Source organism: Schistocerca serialis, chromosome 6 (genome assembly GCF_023864345.2).
Source record: "Schistocerca serialis cubense isolate TAMUIC-IGC-003099 chromosome 6, iqSchSeri2.2, whole genome shotgun sequence".
Lineage (NCBI taxonomy): Eukaryota > Metazoa > Arthropoda > Insecta > Orthoptera > Acrididae > Schistocerca > Schistocerca serialis.
Window position 1 is genome coordinate 514,450,002 of NC_064643.1, and position 18,360 is coordinate 514,468,361.

At 47.5% G+C, this 18,360-nt stretch overlaps 1 protein-coding gene across 1 annotated transcript; it reads left to right on the plus strand.

The window, feature by feature from the left end:
• Window positions 1-2,437: 2,437 nt before the first annotated feature.
• On the plus strand, window positions 2,438-17,551 carry LOC126484955 (protein escargot-like). The gene is made up of 5 exons (XM_050108557.1): window positions 2,438-2,711; window positions 11,510-11,622; window positions 11,758-12,462; window positions 16,927-17,238; window positions 17,426-17,551. The coding sequence occupies exons 1-5, from the start codon at window positions 2,576-2,578 to the stop codon at window positions 17,549-17,551; spliced, it is 1,392 nt and encodes a 463-aa protein (XP_049964514.1). The 5' UTR covers window positions 2,438-2,575.
• Window positions 17,552-18,360: the final 809 nt, after the last annotated feature.

An 18,360-nucleotide genomic window follows, 5' to 3' on the forward strand; every position in this document is an offset into this window, starting at 1 on the left:
TCGGTATTAGCATAGCAAAGTATGGAAAAATGTCTAAAAACCAGTTTCAGGCAGTCCAGGCAAACGGTCGTTAATACGTCACCATTGTTCAAAGCAGATATAGCTTGGCTTCCTATCTCGCAGGTCGATGACGCTAAGCATTACACCTCATATGCTGGTCAAAGTTCTCAAATAATAATGGCAATCATCTGTACTGTAAACCAAAGAAACACGTACACTACCCATCTCAAGGAAAGAGACTTCTTTGGTAGCACTTGAACACAAAACGCAAGTTGCAGAATAAGGTCCAAAAATGGCTCTGAGCACTATGCGACTCAACTTCTGAGGTCATCAGTCGCCTAGAACTTAGAACTAATTAAACCTAACTAACCTAAGGGCATCACACACATCCATGCCCGAGGCAGGATTCGAACCTGCGACCGTAGCGGTCGCTCGGTTCCAGACTGTAGCGCCCACAACCGCACGGTCACTTCGGCCGGCCGCAGAATAAGGAATCAGTTCTTATGTGCGCATAACCTAATCAGTTTCGGAATTTACTGTGACGTTCACTTTTAGTAATGGTTAAGGGCTGATAATGGGAGGCTTATCAGCCCTTGGGTTCGCATATGCTTGCGATCGGAATGCTGCTGTAGAGGGTATTTTGTAAAAAGGTCATCGTATTTCACAACAATATTTTTCTGCATTATTCGGATGAATTTTGACTTCGGTGTCGAAACTAAAAGCTTACCTCGGCGCCAGTTTTAAGTTACCGGTTTATGTTCTGTAGGTAGATGTCTCCCTCGCGGAGCTCCGCGCTCGCACGGTCATTCGTTACCCGACGTTCGTCGCTTCCTGATGCGATAACGTAGCAACAATAGCGTGTTACACTCCACGTTCCAAAACGTACAATTCAATTACAACACTGTGCGACATGATTATTGTGTAGAGTAAGACATTACATCTGCAACGTAAGAGGCGAACTGATTTTGCATTGCGTCTGGATCTCGCGGCATATGCATGTCTTTTTCCTTTTTCGGGGAAGGAGGAGGTTGGGATTTGAAACACTTAGTCAACATGCCTGCGTTTCCAACAAGTCTGGGTGAACTACGACGCTGCGTAGCAACGGCACTGAATGGAGACGTGCAGCCCTGCTGCTACGGTCGCAGGTTCGAATCCTGCCTCGGGCATGGATGGTGTGATATCCTTAGGTTAGTTAGGTTTAAGTAGTTCTAAGTCGAGGGGATTGATGTCCTCAGATGTTAAGATCCATAGGGCTTAGAGCCATTTGAACTATTTGAGCAGACGTGCACGCAAACGTATGGTACTAAGTCGACTACGGCGTGGATGCTTGAAATGCCTGCGATGGAGAGCACATTGCACATTTGTGAAAGGCGAATAAAAATTCTGATTCTGTACGCAGTTGTTAAAAATATCTCAACGTTCTATGTGCATGCACGTAGAAGATTTAACATTGTAAAAACTGATGATTGTTCTGAAAAAAAAATAAAATGGTATCGTATGAGTGACTTAAAGTTTACAAGTCTCTATTTTCACTCGTATAAAAGACATAGTCTGTGAAATCTGAAGAATCTTTTTGAAACAACACTACTTATTACACTACGGGGAAGGTGATCTCAGAGAAACTATAATTGTACAGCATGAGAATGCTGATATCTGTGCTGGCTGCTCAGGAAGGTAATTACCTGAAGTATTAAAATCAGTACGGAGCGTGTGTCGTTACATGGCGACTAGCAACTACGTATTTCAGAAAGATAAGTCTAGAAGGAAGTTAAGCTTGTAAAACAGCTTAGCGCTGACATAACACGTGCGGTAACGTTTGTTTCTCCGAAAAAGACGTCGGCGCGGTAGATCAGGAGGCAAGCGGAACTTCCGGCGAGCTGACAGTAAAAACGCCCGTTAACACCCAATCACTGTTTACGAGGTAAAAAAACACAGCGCTACAACAGCAGAGTGTGTCCGATTTCTGAAAAAGGCAGTAAAATGGTCAACGAAGTTATTAACAGCGGTCACGATCACAAGATTATGGTCCGCGGTCCGAAAATTCACAGTCCATTAATGCAGGTAACGGGATGTGTTGTCGGGGCGGCCACTTCCCCTCCCTCCAGCCCCTTGCGGTCCACGTCCCCCCCCCCCCCCCTTCCCGTGCTGCTGTGCGGGCCAGCTGCCGACCGTTGCACCATATAGCACGCAGGCCGAGCCGACACGCGCGCCGCCAGCCGTTTCCGGTACCCCCACGCGCCGCCCGGAGGACCACCTGCGGGCCACGCCCCCGGCGCCGGCGATTGGCCGCTGCGCGCGCGACGGGCAGTCGTTGGCCGGCCGGCCGTGACGTCACGCACGCCTGTTGGCTGCCGCAACCCTGCACGTGCTGGCAGCTAGCGGCCGGAGTATTTGGACTGAGCGCCTCGCGGAGCTTTAGTCATTCGAGGAGCGACCGGCGAGTCGGTAGGACGTGTTGAGGAGGGAGACACCAGTTCTTGTCAGTATCCCACCGACCGCGCGCGCGAGTGTGTTACGCAGCATAGTACGTGACAGCGACGAGTGTGATTTACGTGTGCAGTGCGCCCTGGTGCTTATGGACGTGACCCGGCTGGACCGCTCCGTATCGTGTGCCACGATGCCGCGGTCCTTCCTCATCAAGAAGAAGAACTACAGCCACTGCCCGCTGAAGAAGAGGCCCGTGCATGACTTCATGATCAAGGAGGAAAAAGGTGCGTTGCCTTCGCTGGCGCAGTTGCTCTTCTCATCGGATCTCTCTTGTCTTGCCTATATTCGCTTCTGCGTCATCTCGCTTTACTTCTCCACTGTGGACTGTGTCGCATGACGTATTTGCGACAGCCTCCTACTACTGTGGGTCTATTACGAGCAAACGCGCACAGTAGCGTCGTATAATTTCTCAGTCCGGGCTAAGTGACAGTATAATTTCTATGGGCTTCAAAACAGCAAAAAAATAGTAATTATTTGATCTGTCGATCCCTGTTTCTACAAGTAAGAGCACAGTGCTGTCTTCCCTAGTGAAAATTATGAAGTTCCGTACATATACAATTTGATATTCCCGTAAATTTTGGCCTATTAGGTTACTTCATAGACAACAGTGTATTATAAAAGTTATATCTCACATTCCTGATCGTAGCTCGTATTATTTCTTATTGCTCGCTTTTCGCGATATGATATCGACTGCTTCTTGTTCGCCTGGAGACTTCAGCTGAGAACGATTTCGTTATGAAGCAGAGAAGTCGTTCACCTACAAATTTTGCACTCGGCCGTGTTTGTTGCTTACCTTTTTACGGCATCATCTTCTGGTACTTTGGCACAGTTATCAAAAGGATTAACATCCGCAAATAATTCATGATCCTGTACCACAGCACTCTCAAGAGTTCACAGTTCATTTTTTAGGAAGTACAGTCTTGATTGTTGTTGATAATTCGTATCTACTTACACTTCCCCCTCCCGTTCTCGTTTGCTGCGCGTGGAACATCTGGTGCTCGAGCTCAGTCACGATAATCCATATTGAGACTGCGTTGGCAGCTACGCTGAAATCGGCAAAGTTCAATTGACGTATTCTCGCCGCGCGGGTGGTGTGGACTCTCGTGAGCTCGCGATTAGTGGACGGTGAGGGGCGTCGCATAAGGGCACAGATGTGCAGCAGCCGACGCCGCACGCGTGCGCACTTTCACCGTTGAATCACGCCGCGGCTGCGGCACCTGCAGCCTGGCGCGGGCGGCTACTGTTGCCAGCAGCGGCCGGCGGCGGAATTGTTGTCGTGACCTCGATCACTGCTCTGCTCCCGGATACGGCGTAAAAATAGCCTCGCCAGACCATCCGCGCTCGCAGCGTGCAACTCCGGATTAGTTCGCACACGACCGCTGCACGTAATTCTTGCCCTCAGCTGTGTTCTGCCGTCAATATCTTTTGCAGCATTAGTGTTCTCTTTCGCTTGACCCCTTTCCGCGTCTAATAGGTTTCAGATTTGTAACTTCTTGCATTTCGCCACTCACTTCGTTACGTGTCCTAGCGTAGCGTAGCGTGCTGATGAACGCAACAAGTGACTGTTGGCCTAGGTCGGGAGCTGCCGGACATGTTTTCCTCAAAGCCTTCTGCGATTCTGATACACGAAAGTTCTTTGGCCTTGGAGCCGCAAAGATGTATCATTGTTGAATCGCTGAGCTCTTACTACGATGTAACTGTCAAAGTCCTCTCATTCCTGGATGTTGCTACGGTATGCTTCTGACAGTATTAACAGCTGTTTCCCCGTTACCAGATTTACTCTATGTTTATTTCATTCATTTCTTTCCCTGTCGCTATAGTTTACGAAGGACATAGCCCAGACGATCAGTTGTGGTATATCTTAAGAAGATAAAGCGTACGTAGGCCTACTCGCTACCTTATTTTCGATCACGCAGTGCTTCTCGTGACAAATCGCGGAAAACATTTCTTTTACACATTAAGTGTATTCGCCGTTGCAAATATGGACAACCATTATATGTATAAAGGAATGACGGCAATGAAAATGTATGCCAGGCCGGAACTCGTCGTAGCAGTTTTCAGCTGATGGTGTACGCAACGGCGAATACATATAATGTCTGTCTTATCGGCTTTAGTCACCGCAGTACTTGTTCCTTCGGGCATGCATGCCTTGCGTCGTACTTCTGAACAACACAGCACTGCAAAATCGTATCGAATGTTTTTATCAGTAGCTTAAAGTAGCCCGTTCTTTAATCCTGCCTGCCTTGCCATTTCTGTAAGCTTCAGATGGCGTTCAAAGTGCCATTTGCCATCTCTACTCTCGAGATGTTAGATGACAGCGGATTTTTCTGTTGACATTTGGATATTAAACTGTCAAGGTTTCGTGATCTGTCGTCTTTGTACTTTTTTGCAAATAACATGATATTCCTGCTCTGTTCGTTGGCTGTAAAAGTTTGGTTCCTGCAGCGCGTTCTTTTCTGACCTAAGATAATGTGGTATCGGGAATACGGTAGTTGGCTTGTTATTATGTAGCCTTAATCACGACATTCATGCCGCCAATTGTAAAATTTCTAGTACAATTTTGCTTTTTCTTTATTACTAATGTAACGTCGACAGAAAGTTCAGGGCTAAGTGAGACATGAATAGTGTCGTCCACAGAGGGAATACTACAGCAGTTGTGGAATTGCTTGGTGAGGACATAGTTCGAACAGTTTAACATTCGACTCCTGTAATTCAGTAACATATAAGGAGTGCGTGTGTCTAATTGGAGCGCTACTTTTCTCTGTGGAAATTAAACTCAGTAGCTTTTTCCTATTCTTTCTATGAATGGATGTGTTCCACGAACAAACGAGGTAAAATTGTATCTCATGCTTGCAACAGTAATTGGACCTAAGCCTTTGAAACAGTTTAGCTTCGATACACAAACTCCGGGAGAGGGCGTTTTTAATAAGTACTGCACTTACTGTGTTCGAACGTACAGTGCAAGTCCGCAGGGCGTTCTACTCTATTTGTGGCAGGCGGCGAGGGTCTCAATTAAGCAGTAAGCTAAACTGCTCGCTGCGGATAAGGCATGCATTAAGCCATCATCCTTTAGAGTATTCGTTCGTACGACAGTTAAGAGAAGCGAGCGTGGAGATAATTTCGCTTTCCGGACAATCAATCGGGTTGCTGGCCGCGCCGGAGATTACGCGTGCGCCGTGTAATTTCGTGTTGGGCTCTGAAGAAGACATTAACTTCGGTGGTCGTAATAGGCAGGCTGGCGGGCGCACGTGGCCAACTGACCTCTCCGCGGCCCGTCGGCGTCGGCGCGCTAAGATGCGTGAAAACGCCGCGCCCGGGACGCGATCGACGCCCCCAGAGACCGCACACGTCGCCGGCGCCTGACCCCGGTCGCCGGGCGTCATTACGGCCTTAGCAACACTTCTCCGCCCGTCGGCTCTGTACGAGTCGCATACCGCCCCCGTGCGTCGAGGGATAAGTCCCCCAACTCGATGGCTCCCACTCCTTTCTCTATCAGCCAACAATTACGGCGGAGGCTCCATCTTTCTGGGGAGTTGAGATTCGTCGGTATAACCGACGGCGGCCCTCAGTTATCTCGTGAGGACCTTATGAAAAAAGGCCCACTTACTGGGAGTAGTTCAACGATAATATTTTGAGTAATGTGGTAAAGGGCAAGTTACTTTTAAATTAAAATATTTGATACCTTGAGTTAGCTATTCTATAACAAAAATCGGAACTGTTTCGCATTAACTCGTAGCAATTACTTTGCCTTTTCGCGTATTTCTTAATTTCGTACAATATTCCGCGCGACCGCTACGGTCGCAGGTTCGAATCCTGCCTCGGGCATGGATGTGTGATGTCCTTAGGTTAGTTAGGTTTAAGTAGTTCTAAGTTCTAGGGGACTGATGACCTGAAAAGTCCCATAGTGCTCAGAGCCTTTTGAACCAACCTACACTATTTCGCTGCTCATTTCTTTCGTTACGTTCTTTCATTATATTGAGCGTTGAGACCATCTAACGTAGTTTACAGATTGCGTCATTTCCTCCTTCACTTAAGTGCGCTGTAGTTTCCACGACGCGGGGAAAAAATTTCAGTCGTTTTCAACAACCGTACTAGATTCTGAAGTACATATCGCACCCCGGTAAGAACAGAGACGTAGACTTAACTCATAAATGCATTCCTTCGGGAAACTTGACGTAAAGAGTTAATTCTATAAAACTTATAAGATTTCTTTACATTTCAGGGAAGTCTTCTTGGCAGTGAATTCCATCACATTTTTCGTTCAAGCACTTTACACGTATTTTTCAGTGACATAAATTAAAGATGCTGTTTCGCTATTCTTGACTGTGTGCGATATGCTGTCTGGACTGAGCATTTCCAGCTTTGTCTTTTTAGCCGATTAGTGCTTAGCCTGTAGAAGTGTGTTGTTGCCTTTCAGTTTTTCCTATCTTTCACAGAATTGATTTTCGTATTCTTGACTCACATTTTTTTATTTATCGAAGTTTCATTCTGTTTCGCTTTTCGTACATTCGGATTTCACCATGACACGGCATAAGCGTTGCTGTTTTCTTTGCCAGCTATGACACTTTTTGCCTCGAAACAACTGTAACAGGAATGTGTATTGGAGTTATTGATTTGTATGTTTGTGGTGTTACCTGACGCTGCACGGTTAAGCTCAAAAATGAGTTATCGCTGCGCGTGAAATGATTTTATTTTTAAATTCTGCAATAATGTCACTCCTCCGATTACGCTCTGCCACTTTGATGGTTTACGTTTGTTCCATGCGGACATGTTGGCAGCGCAACATTTGCGAGAACAATATAACCTCTATGATTGTGAAACACATATATTTCTTTCGTGTGCCAGTACTACGGCAATGTGCGCTGCTACTAACAATTATCGGAGCAAAACTGACTGTCGTGGTGATGAAAAGAAATACAACGCGCACTCATTAATTCAGGGTAGTTTCGCGAGATCAGTGATGCTGCTAAGGGATAACAATAGTACGGTCGTGCAAACAATTACGGTATGTTTGCTCTGTTGCCAACCTGAACGGCTGAACCGTTTAAACGGACGCTGTTCTAATCTCTCTCGACTCACAAGCGTTATCTCCTCTAACACTGTTCGCACCATCGCCGACTTGTTGCACTGGACTGTTATTTCTACGGTGGCAAAAGCATGGTTAATAATCTAACACAGCGTAAAATCTCATACTATTTAGGAGAAAGCTGTTGAGAAACTTTCTATTGTTAATTGCCTCACGGATATTGATAACTCAAAACAATGACTTTTCAGTTGTTCCCAAAAGTCGGAGCACACAATTATACGAGCTTCAAACATCAGGCTTCCTCCATTTGCACAGTTCCGTGTATTTAACATCAGCTGTCCTGGCTAAAACGCCTTGAAGGCTGTGTAAAGTGTATGCCCGTGTGGCACTACATTCCGTTTCTTGTTCGTGAAATAACGTAACTATTCACGACCTTTTATAGTAAAAAGAAAAAACAATATGTCGACGGAATAGTTCTAAGGAGTTCGGGACGCCTGTGGGTCGAAATGTTATTGCCTGCGTGGCAGTTTCTTCCAACCTATGTGTAATTTTATCACTGAACTGAAACACGTGGCCTAAAGTATAACTCTTTGTTGGCAACAGTAGACAGTGTTCAAGAATAAGTGGGTGTATGGTGAATGGATTCCGTGATTGTACTCAGCAATCATAAATAAGTGATCAAGAATTTAATTTTCGTGGTCTTTCCTTCGTTGAGGACCACAGTCATATAGGGTTTTTTGAAATAAATTACCACCATTTGATTGTCAGTTGATCGTTTATGTTACACAGTCATGATTTCGGCTTTATAGTAAGTATCAAGTGCATGTTGAAAGGTTAAAACGCGTCTGACATGCCGCAGACACGTTTCAACATGCGTTTCAGAATGACTACAAAGCCGAAGTCATGACTGTGTAAAATAAATGAACGATTGACAGTCAAATGGCGGAAATTAAAAAAAAATAAAGTAAAAAAAAGCTTTAATTTTCATTCGCCATCTTCCGCGGTGTAATGCACGAAAGTGTGTGACTTTTGTCTACTAACGAAATACTGGTTTATCAACTCTACATTGAGCTGACGTGCGATTTTTGGTCGACAACGGATCATAAATAGCTCGACACGAAAATAGAAGCTTCACTGTTGCAGTGAAGCAGTTAACAATTTTTTGAAAACGTTTGCAATAGGTCCTGTGTTGAAAGAGGTGCACTGTGCAGCATGTTCAATATCTTGTCTGATATTCAGTGTCTGTATTTAAGAAGTCTTCCTGGTCATATCGACCTAATGATTACGAGGATTAAGTGTCATTGTCTGGTCGAAAGCTGATCCGGTGTGACCTTTCCACAGACATCGTTGTAGCCGGTCAGCACACACGCGATGAAAGCTTTAAATGGCGCCAGCTGTTTCTCTTTCACAATACCGGAGGAGTCAAAACTCTTTCACGCCTTTCCACACGGTTTCCGCGTCGCAGTAGCCAGTGACGGCGCCTCGAGAAGCTGAACATATTGTAGTGTCTCCCGGCGGGAACTTGTTCTCTGGAAAGTTTCCGCCCGCGCCCGGCGCCCCATCTGCGGCGTAGTCTACGAGGCGTCAAGAGGCAAACCGGGGTTTTCTCTTTTCCGAGCCAGCGCCTCGGCGGCAAATCATATTTGGAGTAGTCGGCCGAGATCACCGCCTGATTGCGTTTGCGCAAACGACTACATTACGCCCGGCCGTCCCGCGTGTCAGCGGCGGAGTAAAAGGGGGAAAAAATCCGGCGGCTTTCACCGGCCGTTTCGCTAAGTGCCTTTGTACCTGCTCGCGCTTCCGACCCAGGGCTTGGGTTCCGTTGCGTCACCACTCAAGCTGAGGGGGGGGGGGGGGGGTGTTTGACTGAGAAGTGGTACTTAATTTTAATACATTCCACAGACAAAGAGTTGAACAACTGCAGTTGTGTAAGTCTGAAGACGCCTTATTGTTATACTGGGGAGTTCACAGACGACAGATGAAAGCGTAGTCTCAGTGCCTCTCTTTTCAACAAAAAAATTGTTATTCTAGAAGGAAAGACCATCTTGTGCTCCGTAACTACGTGCAGAATCTATTGCGAAAGGCAGGCAGGCGTACAGTTTTAAGTTTCGTGGTTTCTACTTTGCTTCGATTTCGAAAACATGAGAATCAGACCACAATCTGTGTTCAAATATAGTGCAGCAGGGCAGAGGTTTTTCCATTTTCGATGGAAGTGCGCTGGCATTGGGACGAGTGTTTGAGACGAGGTTCGTGAAATCCCTGTTTTATAAGCCCAGGCGAAGACATGAACGCAAGCACCTCTAGGTCTGTTGAATTAGTACCTCAGGTAGTCCTGCTTATCTTCACTTGTGCCGTTCCAATAGACGATAAAGACTTGGCTAAAGTCCTCCTTTCAAATTCATTTTCTGCTGCACAAGGTCAAATCAGCAGTTCTTTGCAGGGAATACAGAGTATTTCAGTCAGGAGTTATACATTTTAGGCGACAGAAACCTTCCAGCGCGATGTTTAGTTCGTTGGGGCTGCCGTGAAGGTTTTTAAGTGTCAATGTGAGAGAGTACAAGATTATGAATTATGCGAATTGTCCGTTCCCTAACACATTTTCCCGCATTGTATTTTATACTTTTTGTGCTTTCGCTGATCTGTCCTGTCCAACGGAGCTAATATTCTATCTGCATTGAACTCGGTGTTAGGCACAAGTATGCAGCGTGCCCTAGAAGTGTTGCGGCAGATTGTTGGGGTGCCTAGAGGAACAAGTCGAGGAGGCAAAACTTCATGGAATGACAAAAGTTACAGTCGTCGGCACCTACCATGTCATCCCTTCGGCAGCAAACATGACTTTGTACGCTGACGCATTGTACACGGAACGTCTCGCAATGTCGTTTGTTATTCAGTGGTCGCGACCGATAGCCACGATCGTCAGTAGAGAAGATGAACCTAATTGCTGGCGTACCAAGGCTTTGCCTCCTATGAAGGCGATGCTCTGTTGCCTCGATGGATGTCGGTTTCAGACATGGGTTCCCTACTTCCAGTTTGTTTCTATCCTGAGATCCTCTAAAGTATCCAGTGTTTTTGGAAAAACAGGAGAAAAATAGACTGCAGATGGAAACACATGTCCGAAGCCGCCTTCCACCAAGCCAACAGAGCATTGCATTCGCGGGAGAAGAGGCCTGCCCACGCACCAGCTAGCTTCATCATCTCCATTGGCGATCGTGGCCATCAGTCGCGGCCACTGAATAACTAACAGCATTGCGAGACGTACCGCCTCCGGCCCGTCATTGTAGGAAGTCACATTTGCTGCCAAAGCGGTGGCCTAGCGGCAGTGCCGATGCCTGTAATTTCGGAGCTACTTAGCGCCTTTGGATGACGGATCCAGACACTGATTCTTATCCTCAAGGCGCCCTCTACAGCTCCTCGAAATTTGTCGCAACATTTCTGGAACACCCTGTATATGTTCGTTAATCAGTTGCAAGGATGAAATCTCCCAACTTCAAAAGTTGTAAAAATGTGAAGAAACTTTTACGAAGCTTATATCACTGAATTTTATTGAGGAATTCGTTTTCGAAAGGAAAATGTTTAAGACCTTATACCACCGGTTTTGTTTTTACAGGAACGCTTCTATGTCGATTGTTTGGCTTTACAGTTTAGAAAGTATAAGGGATGTCACCGCTCGATACAAATTTATATAACTCTCTACACTATGGACTAACTGCAGTCGAGTCGACCTAAGTTGTTGCCAGCTCTCATCGACGAAGGGCAAACGGCTGCAGGCGAAAGCAATAATAGCTGTCGCTAGCGCTCCGGCAACACTGAGGCGTTGCTACAGTGACGTTTACAAAATTGCGCAACGTGGTAGGGTGCAGTAGGCGCTCGAAGTTGCCGTGCTCGGCCCACTGCAACTATGAGGTGAAGAGCCGACTCGGCTAGACATTTTTGAAGTGACCATTTCGGGCCGTCTACGTTTGTGTATTACAATACGTGTTTGTTTCCGTTTCGCAGATGAGGACAACTCGGAGCCCGAGAACCTCAGCACGAAGCCACAGGACCTGAGCGTCAGCTCCGCGGCTGCGTCTTCGACGGGTCCGCCCCAGCCGCAGCCCCAGCCGCCGCCCCCGCCGCCCACGCACACGGTGCACTGCCCCAAGCCGCTGACGCCGCCCGCCGCCGTGGCGCTCATCTCGGCCGCCTCCGCCGCCGCCGCGGCCGCCTCCAAGGCGTCGACGCCGCCGCCGACGCCGCCGTGCAGCTCCGCCGTGCACCAGCCGACGCCGGTGGCCGGCCACCACTTCCTGGCGAGCAAGGGTGGCCCCCTGGAGCCGCTGAGCCTCAACACCGCGGCGACGCCGTCTCACGCCGACTACCTGCAGCCGTGGCACCACTACCAGCAGGCGCCACCGCCCTACGTGGGCTGGTACCCGCCGCACCCCGCCGACCACGCGCTCTTCCACCCCGCGGCGCACCACCATCACCACCACCACTCGCACCACCACGCCCAGCACCACCACTCGCAGCCGTACGCGCCGCTGCCGTTCGCGCCCGTGTCGCCTCCGGCGCCGCCCCCGGGCCCCGCGCCGCACGTGTTTTCGCCGGTGGCGGTGGTGGCGCCGCCTCCCAAGCTGTTCCTGCCGTACGCGGGCCCCGCCGGCCTGTCGCCCACCTCGTCCTCCAGCAGTTTCCAGCAGCCGCCGTCGCCCGAGGACCTCAGCTCGCCGGGCAGCGTGAGCAGCGCCAGCAGCTCCAGCGGGGGCGGAAGCTCGGGGGCGGGCAGCGGCAGCAAGAAGAGCCGCGCCCCCAAGGAGGCGGCGGGCGCCGGCGGCCGCTACGAGTGCCCCGACTGCGGCAAGGCCTACTCCACCTACTCGGGGCTCGCCAAGCACCGCCAGTTCCACTGCAGCGCCGCCTCCGGCGCGCAGGCCGTCAAGAAGTCCTTCAGCTGCAAGTTCTGCGAAAAGGTCAGTTTCTTTCCCATCCTACCCACTGTTTTAGTCGCCTGCAAAAATGTTGTGATACAATGGTGCCTTGTAATATTAATTACGACCGCTTTCGGTCATTGGCCATCCTCACGGTAAAACATTACAGTCACAACACCACATGTCCTACCATATTTGATCAATGGAAACTATTGTACCTCACGGCCGTGATGTAATCCAGGACAGAAAGGTCAGTATCGGTCGTAATGTCATCTGTCTTCTTTATTGCATTGCAGATCTAGATTTCATCCGACAGTGCAGCTTCATCAGCGCATTATACGTAGTCGTGTATACTGAATATAATTAACGACACATTCCGATCTAACTCATACATGCCTGAGTTAAATGGAATGTGTCATTATAATTACGTCCAGTTTACATGACTAAGTTTAAAGTACTGACGATAGCTGCCCTTTCTGTTGAACTCAAGATCTGCATTGCCACAAAGAAGAAAGATGGCATTACGACCAATGCTGACATTCTTTCTGTCCTGGATCACACGTGATACTTGTCTTCATACACGAAGAATAAGTTGAACAAAGTCAAAATTTCTAAAATAATAGCACAACTTTCTACTGCTAAAGCAACTTGACTTGATAATCGGCATGCAGTGCACCCTTGCTTGTTATTGATGGAGCTGTGCTGCTGTAGTAGTGGGAACTTATGTTCACTATTTTATACGTTTTGACTATGATCAAGTCTTCGTTTATGACATGTGATTGTAATTTTTCTACAGTGAGGATGTCAGTGACTGAAAATGGTAGTAATACTTAAGCGTTACAAGACAATTGCGTCATGCATTTTCCAATTATTTACATTATGTTAACTGTCGCCTGAAAAAAATGTTCGTACTGTTTTAATGTCTGTCTGCATTCATTAATATCGTGAGTCACTGACCCGGAACCTTCTCGTTATCTACGTTGTCAGATAAGATCTTTGTATTCCTGGGGTTGCTTTGTCAAGAAGAAACGGCCTACTTGCTTGCGCATTGAGGCAGCGTAGCTTGCTGATTGTGACCTGACTATGGTCAACATTCATCGATGTCTCAGGAACTATCATTCGAAGCAAAAAAAAAAGTCCAGTAATGAAATGCATACCTGAAGAACTATGAGCACTTCGATAGTGTTAAACAGATCTGTCCTACTGCAAGCCGTTTGCTCTCCATATTTTGAGAGACGGCAGTACGGACCAAAACGACAAAAAAAGGCCAGTAAACAGGAGCTCTAAAATGCATAACTTAACAGCATCTTCGCTGCTTTGAAACACGTCTCTTCTACTGAACAAGTTCTCACTGCAGAGCCCATGTTCGCTATACGTTTTTGCTTCGAATGATCGTTCCTATTATATCTCTCAATATTCACCGTTCCTGCTGAGACAGATGTGCTACAGAGGAACCAGTTGGGTTACACACGCGTCCCAAGTACCAGTCCCAAGTTGCTGTCGATGTACTATAATTATGTGAGCAGCGCATTTTTTAATAACCGTTGCCAGTCAAAGTAGATGTCACCTTGCTTAAATTTTGTTTATGCAACATGTTTCAAGAGATAGAAGTTAAGGCACAAACATGGGAGCACGAATAGCCTATATCGTCGCTGTAAGTGAGCTCGAGGGACGTCTTTTCTTCTCCGCCGTAAATGGCTTTTTTCCTCGAACATTCTATGAAATATAATTTTGTTTCGATGGCAGATAGCTGTTCTTTACACAGTGGTAATAGGGCATAATAAGGGGTGTGTGTGACGAACCAAGTTTTGCTGGAGAACCATCATTAACAATGATACCGGAATAAAAGCAGTTGCTGATGATGGCATTTTTTATTCCGTCCCACATACGATGGACTCCTATGGAAAATGGTGCAGGTATTGATAGGACAGCGTGATGAGTTACTTCCACTTGTGTCGCATAAATGAAATGTCAGCAAGGTGTCAACAAATTTCGATCAGTCACAAAAATTTTTTAAAAAATAGTTGGGGATATCAGTTGCGAAGCATTTAGTTTTGAAGTATAGAGGCTCTTTTTCTTCTACTCAGTAGTGTTCAGCGTTTCATTTGTTATCGATTTCATTTCGAAGCTACTCTAGCTTCGTCATCAGGCACTTTAGCACCGTGGTTGCTTCGGAATCAGTAGCTGATAAATTAAAACAGTGAAGAATGAACTCGCAAACTGCGATTATGGTTCCGCATCAGTTCTGGAATATTTCAGAACAAATGAAAATTTGTGTCGGACCGGGACTCGAACCTGGATTTCCCGCTTGCCGCGAGCGGTCGCCTTACCCTCGGTTAGCCGAGCAGGCCCCCAGCAGAGACCCAGATCTCCATTTGTCTTCGTGTCTTCATTCCCTTGTGCTCGCACAGTATTGCCGTGATTTCCGCACCGATCAACAGCCGTATTCAAATAAGAATGAACTCGCAAATTGCGATTGTGCTTCCGCATGTTCGCGGTAGTGTAGTGCGAGTACAAGGTAGTGAAGACACAGGATATACGGAGATTTGAGCTGTTCCTGTAGGGAAAGTGGTTTAGACGATAGCTCGCGACAAACAGGAGTGCCGGGGAGGCACAAATTTTCATTTGTTCCGAAATATTCCACAGCTGATGCAGAACCATAATCGCAATTTGCGAGTTCATTCTTCACTGTATACGGCTGTTGATAGCCAACACTGTGTCACACTCCACTTTCTTTTGTCATCAGTCTTACGATTCGCTTCATGCGGACCGCCACGAATTCTTCACCTGTGCCAACTTTTCCATCTCAGAGCAGCAATTGCAACCTACGTCATCAGTTAATTGCTGGATGTCTCTGTCTTCCTCTGCAGTTTTTACCCTCTACGACTCTTTACAGTTCCATGGCAGTTATTCCCTGATGCCTTTAACACATGCCCTATCATGTCCTTTCTTCTTGCCAGTGTTTTTCAGATACCCCTTCCCTAGTAGTTCTAAGTTCTAGGGGACTTATGACCACAGCAGTTGAGTCCCATAGTGCTCAGAGCCATTTGAACCATTTGAACATGTATATGCCGCGAGATCCAGACGCAATAGAAAATCAGTTCGCCTCTTACGTTGCAGATGTAATGTCTTACTCTACACAATAATCATGTCGCACAGTGTTGTAATTGAATTGTACGTTTTGAAACGTGAAGTGTAACACGCTATTCTTCGGGAAATCTCCTCATTCCTGACGTTATCAGTCCACCTGATTTTCAAATTTCTTCTGTAGCACGACGTCTCAAATGACTCGTTTCTCTTCTGCCCTAGGTTTCCCATATTCCATGTTTCACTACCATACAGTGTCGTGCTCTGAACATCTATTATCAGAAATTTCTTCCTCAAATTAAGGCCTATGTGTGATACTAGTAGACTTCTCTTGGCCAGGAATGCCCTTTTTCTTCTGTTCCAGGTCTGCCATAGTCCCTGTTTCACTACCATACAGTGCCCTGATCTAAACATATATTCTCAGAAATGTCTTCCTCAAATTAAGGCCTATGTTTGATTCTAGTACACTTGGCCAGGAATGCCCTTTTTGCCAGTGCTAGTCTGCTTTTTATGTCCTCCTTGCCCCGTGCGTCATGGGTTATTTTGCTGCCTAGACAGGAGAATTCCTTTACTTCGCCTACTTCGTGATGCCCAATTTCGGTGTTACGCTTCTCGCTGTTCTCATATCTACTACTTCTCATTAGTTTCGTCAATCTTCGATTTACTCTCAATCCATATCCTGTACTCATTAGGCTGTTCATTCCATCCAACAGCTCCTGTAATTCTTCTTCACCTTCACTGAGGATTGCAATGCCGTCAGCGAATTGGAACGCTGTTATCCTTTCACCCTGAATTTTAACGCCATTCTTGAACCTTGCTTTTATTTCCATCAATGCTTCTTCACTGTTCATTCCATCCAACAGCTCCTGTAATTCTTCTTCACTTGAAGATGAAGGTAGCTGAGTAGAAGAGAATTAGTAAAAGAACACACATCATTCTCCTTTAAGAGAAAAATCAATGGAAACTCTAGGCTGGAATATCAACAATGTAGGAAAATACAGGTTGGTCTTTACCGTAAAGGCGACACGTTAAGTTGCAGGCAGGCAGGCCCTGTTAAGATACTTACACATAAGAATGGCGTTCTGGTCCGAGCTGCTGGTGTTGGCAGCCATGTGTGCGCGAGATGTGCTTGCTTGTGTGAATGAGTGGTGTTTCTTTTACTGACGAAGGCTGTGGCCGAAAACTTTTGCGTTAGTTCCTCTTAATTGTGCCTGGGAAGGTGTCTTCTTTACAGTAATTAGCAGTCTGTCTTTTCCCCAATTATTCATATTCGATAAGAGAACAGTCACAGTATGGCTCTAGAATGGACATTTTTACAGTCTGAACGATTAGAAAGATGCATAAATAAGCTAGAGTGTGTAGTCAGACATTTGCTCGAATGCTCGTGGTTCCTAACGCGGTGCCTTCTGTTGTGCGCAGGTGTACGTGTCGCTGGGCGCGCTCAAGATGCACATCCGCACGCACACGCTGCCGTGCAAGTGCAGCATGTGCGGCAAGGCGTTCTCGCGGCCGTGGCTGCTGCAGGGACACATCCGCACGCACACCGGCGAGAAGCCCTTCTCGTGCCAGCACTGCTCGCGCGCCTTCGCCGACCGCTCCAACCTGCGCGCGCACCTGCAGACGCACTCCGACGTCAAGAAGTACTCGTGCGCGCTCTGCGGCAAGACGTTCTCGCGCATGTCGCTGCTGTCCAAGCACGCCGACAGCGGCTGCCCCGGCGCCGGGCCCGGCGTGGGCGGCGGCGCCGGCCCCACGTCGCCCGCGAGCCAGTCTCCGCCCCCGCCCGCCCCCGCGATGCACCTCGACGAGCGCGTCAACAGCGCCACAGCCGTCGCCGCCGGCTACCACTAGCCGACAGACGCACTCTGCGCTCGTCGGACGCGAACGCGCGTCTTCCTGTCCGCTGTTTCGCCTCCAGTGGTTTGCGAGCCCCGAGGTGAACAGACGCTCCACGGCCGACCGCTTCCGCACCAGTTACAGGAGGGAGAACTGGTACACCATCTCCAGCCATCAGAACCATCATCACAGGGCAATGCTCCACTAGTTACATGGATACCAACAAATGTTGCATCTCCCATCTCTTAAAAACTTTGTCGCCAAGTCCTGAAATTCTGCGAAGATCGTCTATCTGATAAACATTAAGATAAAATGTGTAAACCACCGATTTCCATTACGGTTGTCTGATGCGCCCATCACTCCACTGCATTTCGTTCAGCTGTAGCCCATTTCCCATTTGTTGAGCCCATTTCCCATTTGTTGAGCCCATTTCCCATTTGTTGAGCCCATTTCCCATTTGTTTACCAATCCTGGACACCTGCTTCAGCCAGAGGAAAATTTGTTGCTGGAGTCCCAGAAAGAGCCAAAGTTTCACCAACTCCATGCACCTACACGGCAACATTCCCTGCCTATTAAATTCTGAAGGACTTGGCGCACACGAAGCAAGTGGACGATGGTGATCTACTTTACGAGCTCCAGGGAGCAGAGTGGTTGAATTACGGACCGTGTTTCAGTGTTTTGAGCCGCAGCGCCGGCGTTCTGCCACATAAAGATGGTTAATGTAGCGTGATAAATGCACCTGTCACTCCATGTATGCCCATTTCTTGACAGCATATGTCGTTTAAACGGTGTAAACATGTGAAAAACTGCCTGTATGCGCTTAGAACGTGTCCGGATGCCTCGGCGGTAGTCAGTCACTTTCTGTCCTCAGAAAACCGACCGCCCAGGCGCATAACTCGTTCTAAACGATCGTATTATTAAGATGACCTTTAACGAAAACTCCGTGGGGAGTGTGTCGATTTACGTAACTGGTGCCTTGCCTGCCCTACATTTGTTATACATATCTGGCGTTGCGGC

What these genes read in the sequence shown, in the direction of transcription:
- LOC126484955 (XM_050108557.1), top strand. Translation starts at nt 2,576, where the DNA reads ATGGACGTGACCCGGCTGGACCGCTCCGTATCGTGTGCCACGATGCCG. An exon ending in CGCAGCCCCAGCCGCCGCCC is followed by an intron (nt 11,623 to 11,757) that starts CCGCCGCCCACG and finishes CCGCCGTGCAGC; the next exon opens with TCCGCCGTGCACCAGCCGAC. An exon ending in GCTGCAAGTTCTGCGAAAAG is followed by an intron (nt 12,463 to 16,926) that starts GTCAGTTTCTTT and finishes TGTTGTGCGCAG; the next exon opens with GTGTACGTGTCGCTGGGCGC.